The sequence below is a fragment of the Saccopteryx leptura genome, chromosome 2 (genome assembly GCF_036850995.1).
Source record: "Saccopteryx leptura isolate mSacLep1 chromosome 2, mSacLep1_pri_phased_curated, whole genome shotgun sequence".
NCBI lineage: Eukaryota > Metazoa > Chordata > Mammalia > Chiroptera > Emballonuridae > Saccopteryx > Saccopteryx leptura.
Genome location: NC_089504.1, coordinates 359,606,596 through 359,614,579, shown reverse-complemented (window position 1 = coordinate 359,614,579; position 7,984 = coordinate 359,606,596). Strand labels below are relative to the sequence as shown.

General features: G+C 58.6%; 1 protein-coding gene across 1 annotated transcript in view; it reads right to left on the bottom strand.

Annotated features, from left to right (window-relative positions):
* Positions 1-2,729: 2,729 nt before the first annotated feature.
* The window catches only part of LOC136392592 (netrin-1), a 200,401-nt gene continuing 195,146 nt past the window's right edge, over positions 2,730-7,984 (bottom strand). The window contains exon 7 of the mRNA XM_066364869.1: positions 2,730-7,065. Coding sequence (XP_066220966.1) covers positions 6,737-7,065 — 329 coding nt within the window. The 3' untranslated portion in view covers positions 2,730-6,736. The remainder of the gene's footprint in view (positions 7,066-7,984) is intronic.

The following is a 7,984-nucleotide window of genomic DNA, read 5'->3' as shown; positions in this document are numbered from 1 at the left end:
GGACGCTGGGCAGGAAGGGTCCCCTGCTACTTAGCTTTCTTGGGGTGGGCTTCTCACACGGGGACAGCCACTGCACTCTGAACCAAAGGCCAGACCAGAAGTGGCAAGGCCACTTTGGGGGATCTGTGGCGTCACGGTTAACATGAAGTTGGCATTTCTAGCTGCGCTGGGTAAGGCCTGCCTCTCCCCTGCAGAGATGTCAGGCTCACAGCCTCCAGGGCCCCCTGCTCTGACTCGGTGTAAGCGTCAGACCTCACTTATCCTTAAGCATAAGGGGGCAAGACAGGGCTTCCACGCCCATACCTCGGGTGCATTTTCAATCAAAACACACCTTTATTAAAATAATAGGCTAAGTGTTGTTTATCTTAACTGATTATTCAGTACAAGCATTTCAAATCTGGATACCATATAAAGAAAGCCAGATACCCGCTTACAACTGGTACTTTTGTTCATTGAAATATCATTATTATTAATAACTATAACTACACCTTAGTTCTCATTAGCCCCAGGGCAATCTGCTCTCTTCAAGACCTCCGGGGCGCAGCAGAGCCCGGGGACCTCCTTCCACGAGGCTGCTGCAGGATCTCAGGCCTGTCTGCTACCGGCCTGGGGCCACGTATCCCTCCGCCAGCAGCAAGCGGCCTCGGCCCCTGTAGCATCCTCCCTCCCCACCGCTTCACCTTCGAGGTCACAGCTCTCTGCAAACACTGAAGCTCATCTTTTATCAGTGGAGTCTCTTTTCCCTTTTTATTTTAAAAAGTGGGCCAGGATTCATCCATCCTTCTTCCATGGTTGGGACAACTGTCGCTTCTTCCCCATTGACCTCTTTCCTAAATGAGCGGCTGTCCCGGCGAGTCTCCAGTCTGAGGGTCTCCGCCATGAGTAGGCAGTCCCCGTGCCGAGGCCCGGGCTCTGGGGAGGGCGGGCCGGGGACGGTGGCTCTGCACCGGTGAATGCACCTCTCCGAAAGGCGGCAGAGCCTGGCACGCCCTCTCCGCCTGGCACGCAGCGTCAGTCTGGGCTTCTGATTGGCCTGCACTAGACTCTTGACGGGCATTGCCCAGCTTCCGAGTGCCTAACCATTCCAGTCTCTAAAATGGGCTTTTCCAACCACCCGGGGCCAGTACTCCGCAGCAGCCCAGCTTGTTTCCTGCAGAGTTTGACAGCTGTCAATCAATGCCTTCTCTCTCGGGCTAGACAGGGCAGCGCCGCTGCTCCCAGTCCCTGTTCTAATGTGTCTGTCTGATCAATAGAGTTCTCTTCAAGCCTTGGGACCCGGGCTACAGCTGCCAGCCCCGGCCGGCAGGGTGGGGTCCCAAAGAATATGAGTCTCAGTCCCAGGTAGCTTTCTAATGAAGGGCAGAAAAAAAGCCCCACCTTGAGAGTCCTTGAGAACCCGACCCTTGAAAAGAATGACCAAAGTTGTGAGTCAGATTTTCAAGTGTAGCAAACACGTCTCAGCCCCAGTCTCGTGGCAGGCCCGCAATCAGGCAGGCGGTCCGGCTGGGTCAGAACCGGCCTGGGGAAGAGCCCGAGACTGCAGAAGCAGCTTTTTTTTTCCTTCTTCTTGGCAGGTGCAGTCACCTGAGACCTGCATTCTGTCCCCCAGCCACCCAGTGTCGGGAACTACCATTCCAGCAGGGAGTTGCACCAGAGACTGATTGGGACAGTGGAGGCCTTCCCTGTCTCTAATGGATCTGACTTTGGGCCCTGGTTCTGAGAACAAAGCCCCTGTCCTTCGGAGCCAGTCCCTTCAGGAAGGCTGGGCCAGCCCTATTTCTTCCGGAGGACGGGCGAAGCCAGCGCCCCGCGCCGCAAGGAAAGGGCCTCCACGCCTCCCCAGAGCCAGCTGCCTCTGCGTGGCGGAGGAGCCTGCCAGACCCATCACGGAGATTGTCTTAGAAACAGCTGGGTGCAGGAATTATAGCTTCCTGGTGACCATCGGCTCCACTTTGCATAGCAACACAACATGTCGTAATGACTGAATTGTTTATGTAATAGAGAAATCACAACCATTTGGAGATTTAAATACAGTTTCTCAGAAACCCAGTGAGCTCAGCCCCTGCTGGCTGCGTGGCGCTGGCCGCCGCCCAGTCCCTGCACCGCACCACGTCACTAGCGATGGCTAGAAGAAAAATTCTTGCGTTTCACTAACCCTGGTGTCTCTTCTTGTGAGTCTTCTCTTGGTTTTGAATAGAAGGAACCGGTTCTGTGAAAGGCAGAAACCCGACTTGTAGGTTCGGCATCGGATGGGGGCCCTGCAAGGTGCACTGTGCCCGCTGCTGGATTTGGGGCGGGTGGGAAGAACACGGCCTGGCCGTCTCTGCCCTGCAGCGCCCCTGACGGGCGCCCGAGGCGTGGCAAGGAGGGGGGCCAGGGACGGCTCTCCTTGGGCACTTAGAGGTAGCTTGACCCGTTTGAGAGACTGAGCTGAAAATCACATTTGGAACCAGCAAGCCCCTAGGACTTTCCAAGCGAAACTGCCCTTTCTTTCCTTCTCTCTCTCTCTCTCAATCTCTCTGCCTCTCTTCCTCCCCGCCCCCTTCTTTTCCTTTGGTATTTGGAGCTCCGTCTCAGGCTTTGTGAAACACCAGTGACTCTGTCTTGCTGGAGAAGTCTTAGACCAGAAGCTATATTCCATAAAGGGCATAAATACCGTCCACCCTTGTCTCTCCCTGCGTGCCCAACACCCACAGCTCAGACCCGCCAGTCAAGACCCGGAGACAAAGAACAGTGTACAAGAGTTTATTTAAATTGATATCTGAATTTAGTTCTATCATGTGGCGCCCACGTTACAAGTTCCATCTGGGTCCATTACAACTCTAACCGAAGGAAAAAAAAAAAAACTTAAAAAAATCCACAACTTTTTCCATGTCATTAAATATATTCATATATAATAACCATAATATATTAGTATGTATTGGAAAGGAACACTGACCCAAACAATATGTCATGGTCACAACTAAACATTTACCATTCTGACTGAACAGAATTCCGAAACGCAGGGGCACTTCAGGGGGACGGGTAGTGCACTTGGGGGCGGGGGGGCGGGAAGAGATGTCCAACGACACGGGAGGGGGCTGGCTTGGTTTTGGCAGAGGGCGAGGCCCCAGAGTACACATTTGGATACCCCTAGGGTATGGCATGGCCATGGCCATGAACTGTGGCCCAGAAACCCCACCAAGGAGTCTGGTCTGTCACTCTCAGTCTCTCCTGTGGGGTGGGATGGGGGCTTCCTCTGAGCATGGAGACTCCAACGTTTTTCAGTTTCCGGGAGGGACCATTTCCTGATCCCTCCGAGTCTCCTGGATTTCAGTCTCATTCCAACTTGGGGAGAACCCCAGAAAGTCTGCACGCATTTCCCGCACGCGCTAATATGGAGGCAGAATTCCAAGAGGTCACTAGGAGCCCTGGGGCAGCGCACGGCCTCCCTGGTTGGATGGAAGGTGCCCCTCCCTTCCACTTCCCAGACCCTGAGGACGCTGCCCCCTGCCCTGCCTTCTGGGGAGGGAAGCCACAGCCTGCAGGGGAGCCCAGGGCAGCCCACACCCGCCCCCTCCCGTCCGCTGGTCTTCAGCTTCCCTGTGTGGCAGCAAAGCAGGCACCCTGCTGTCAGGGGCTCTAGAGCACCCAGCAGGTGAGAAGAGGGACAACTGGGGAATCTGTTTGTTTTAAAAAATAATAAGACTAATCTGGTATGTTTTTTTCTTCAAACACCTACACATCACAATTCTGGTTAATACACTCTTCAAAATCAAAACCTAGTTCCATTTTACATCCCTTTCTAACTGTACAAATGGGCCCACCTCGGCTCCCAACCCCACCGCCGCCCCGCACAGGGGTGGGGTGGCAGAGGGTGCTTCCCCAAGGACGGGTCCTCACTGCTGAAGCTGGTGGCTGGACTCAGAGGAGTGCTGGGCGGGGTTCTGGCTGGGTCAGCGAGATGAGGAAGGCCGGTGGTGACTGATCCAATGTTCCCTAGAGGCCGGGCCAGTAGGTACACTGGCTGGCCTTTGCCCCCCGGGTGCTGAGTGGAGGGTGAGGCTGGAGGCAGACTGAATTGAAAGCAAGATGCCTTCATGCTTGGTGGGCTGCTGTCTCCAGCACTGGGGGGCCTCGGAGACCACCGGAGATGGCCCTTCAATGGGCCTGGGGTGACCCAGACCCAGGGTGGGAGGTGGTGGAGCTGCCACGGCCCTTCTGGGCGGGGCAGAGAAGCCAGGCCGGTGGTAGACAGAAACAGGACAACGGCCTGAGCAGGGCCTTTACCGGACTGCGGGCCAGCCAAATGCCAGGGCTTCGCGGTGTTTATGGTGCTCAGCAAACCACACGGGCATCAGAGGAGGGCCGGCTGCTAGGAGAGAGGCCCCTATGCTCCTAACCTTGGGCCTGGGTTTGGGGAAGACAAATCTCTCTTCCCAGGGCCATTCTGTCCTCTCCCCGCCCCATGGTCATCCCTGTCAGAGCCTCTTGAAACCCCTCCAAACACCCCCAGGCAGCCAGATGTCCTTTCTACTGCGTCTTAGCTCGGCCAAGGCCTGCCTTCCAGAACCCGGGGCTTCCAGGGGTTGCCCCGTGGTGAGTAGACAACCAGCCTCACCCACCACTCTTGCTCCAGCTCTGAATATGGTACTGTGCCCACCCCACCACCCACACACACACTTCTATCCTCTAGGCCAGAGGCAATAACCAGGACCAGGGTCTCCGTGGCAACCTGCCTACCCCCCCCCCCAGGAGCACCCCCTCGCAGCCGACTGTGGGAACCGAGTGTACAGTGAGCAAGGGGCAGCGTGGCCGTGGCCAGAGAGCCCGGCTCCAGAGTGTGAATCCAGCCCTGCCACTTGCTGGCCTGGTGACCTCGGGCACCTGTGCTTCAGTTTCCTCACTGGTGGGAGTGGGAGTGGGAGCGAGAACCCCGGCCTCAAAGGGTTGTCATGAGCGGAACAAGAGACCACGTGGGTAAAGTGCCATGCACAGAGCAGGTGCTCAGCAGACGGCGGCCTGATGCCGGCAAAGCAGAGGACGCAGAAGGAAGCCAGACCATGGGGGCCACGCTTCATACTTAGTGTAACCCTCCGAGCCCGCCAGCTCCAGCAGGAAAATGAAACCAATTTCCTGACTGAGAAGGAGCCAGGCCTCGAACTCAGTGTGCCGGGTGTGGCCTCCCTCTGGGCAGGGCGGAGTGCAGGAGCAGAGGCAGTAGGCCCCGGGGCACAGGAACAAGACTCTGTGTGAGGCCATCAGACCCAAAGGTTTGGGCTGCCTGCTTGAAGACAAGTGTCCCTAGGAAGCTTTGGAAAGGGGGTCAGGCCACACCTGGGGGCATGGGAGTCCTCCAGAAAGGGGGCTCTTGGGAACGTGTAGGCGAGGTGACGCCCAGGATAGACCAAGACAGCTGCTTGGAGGCAGCAGCGGCGAGCTTGCTTGGCCTAGCAGCTTCTGCTCCTTCCCTTGGGGAGCCAGGAGTGAGGGCAGCCAGCGGAAGTGGTCGTGGTTTCCTTGGTACCCAGGAACCTGGCGGTCGGGCCCTGCCCAGGGCTGCTCTGGCTCCTTGCTGAGCCAGCAGACCCAGTCCCGCAGGGCAAGCCCCTGCCCCCAGCCAGGCCCAGCCACCTCTGCGGCCTGCATTCCGTGCCCAACCAGGCCTTCCCCAGCTGTTGACACTGCGGAGGGGCCTCGTAGGAGCTGATGTCATTACACAAATAGTGTCACTGCCATAAACCCAGCCGGTGCCCCTTCCCCCACCCCTGGAAAATGTCATAAAGAGGCTGGTTCCAAGTTTCCAAAAAGGAAACTCTCTGGGAGGTTTGCCTTCCCAACGCCTCTTCCAACAGGCAGCTCCAGTGTGAGGAGGCAGTGGCCACCCGGCTTGAGCTGCTCAGGGGTGTCTTTGGGTCCCCTGCCCTCTGCGTGGGCCAGAATCCTGGGCCTGCACCCAAACCCCAGCGGGGTGGGCGTGGGCATCACCCAGGGGTGCCTGCTTGTCCAGCTCCAGGACTGCAAACCTCCTCACCCCACCCAGAAGGGCCAATTCAGCAGGTGGCAATGGAGACCCAGCCTGCACAGGGAATCCTGGTGGCACAGGCGCTTCCGCTGGCCCGGAATGCCTGCCTAGCCCCTTCAGATGGCGCCCAAGATGTCCCAACCAGGGGTCCTGGGACAAAGAAGGTTCAGGGGGAAAGGAGGGGATTTTCGGTCTTTTATGTTTGGGGTGATGGTGTGGCCGGGTTTCCTCAGCCCCCGGCCCAAGCGGGGGCCTGAGAATTCACAGTTCTCACGTCCCCTTCTCCCTCACCGTACACGGGCCCCCTGCGCGGTCCTGCGCCAGTCCCTGGTGCCCAGGTCAGGCTGTGCGTCCCCGCCACAGCCACCCCACCTGGCCCTAGGGAAGCCCGTCCCTGCTCTGGAAGGAGCCCGTGAGGTAGCTAAGTCTTGTCCTCATTTCTCCAGGGCCTGGCCTGCTCCACAACCCTCCCCGCGCATGGTGCTGCGGGCGGGCGGCGCGCAGAGTGGGGCGAGGGGCGGGGCCGCCAGGAGGGGGGCCGCCGAAGCCCCGCCCCGCGCTGGCAGCGGCCCCGCCCCTACCCTCCCCCCACCTGGGAAAGCCCTCGCGGGCCAAGTCCTCGCAGCGGCGGTGGCGCGCCGCCCGCTCGCGCTCGCCCGGCCTGCGCCCCGCCCGCCCGCCCACCCGCGTGCCCGCCCGGCGCCCGGCGCCCGGCGCGCCGCTACCTCCGCGCTAGGCCTTCTTGCACTTGCCCTTCTTCTCGCGCTGCTGGAACTTGCGCAGCCTCCGCGCCCACGTGTCCCGCCACTGGATCACCAGGCTGCTCTTGTCCGCCACGATGCCGCTCTGGTCCGGCGAGTCCTCTGCGTTGCCCAGCAGCAGGTACTTCTTGAGAGGCTTGATTTTGGGGCACTTGCAAGCGATGTCCCGCGAGCGGATCCACAGGCTCTGGTCACCGCGCCGGATGCGGCTGGTGCCCTGCTTGTACACGGAGATGATGTTCACCGTGAACTTCCACCAGTCCCCCGCTTTGTCTGCCTTCAGGATGTGGATCTGGACGGCTGCAAGGAAGCACAGACAGGCGGTGGGCCGCGGGGCGGGGAAAGCCTCCTGCACCCCCAGCTCCTGCAGCCAGGCCGGCCCTGTCTGCCTGGACCCTCTCTGAGGCTGCCGATCGGGCAGCCTGTTTGATGGCGAAGGAAAAGGACACATAGAGCTGGAAAGTAACTGCACAGAGTATCCCACTGGGCCGTGGGTGGATAAACTGGAACCCTACCTCCTGATACCTGGGCCCGGGCCACCGCTTCAAGACGACTTACCTCCTGACTACTTTGAAGGTGCCAGCCAGCCCTGCCATCGGAGACAAGCTCCCTCGGGTCCCGGAAAGCAAGAAGAAACCTACAGGAACTGACCCCTGTCCCCAGTACTCGTGTGGAGTTCACTTGCCCAGGGCAGGTGTCTTCAGAAAGAGTTGGCCGCTCCTCACAGGCAGGAGGAACGGACACAGTGGCCCTCCTACGCATTTCCAAAGGCCCCGACCACGTGACAAGCCTCAGGACACCCCCAGACACACAGCCTTGCACTTGACACAATGTCGGAAAACCCTATGGGATCTCAGTGCCCACCCCAGCACCGCTTCCGAAGTCCAGGGTTCTGGCACCGCCCACTTCCCCTCCCTGCCAGGCTGCGCTCGCTCCATCCACACCGTTCAGATTCCCCAGGTCATTCCCCTTCCTCCCAATTCTCCGCGAACAGTACAGTTCCCCTGGTACAGGGTTCTCAAACTGGAGGGCTTGTCAAAACAGGAGTTTCAATAAAATAAATCTGGGGGGGGGAGGGGTAGAAGATGCATTTCTCTTAAATTCCCAAGAGCTGCTGCGGTTGCTGACACAGGGAACACAGTTTGAGAATCAGTGCCCTGGTCAATGTTACCAAATATTATTTCCACAAAATATTATGTTAAAAAGACAAAACAAATAG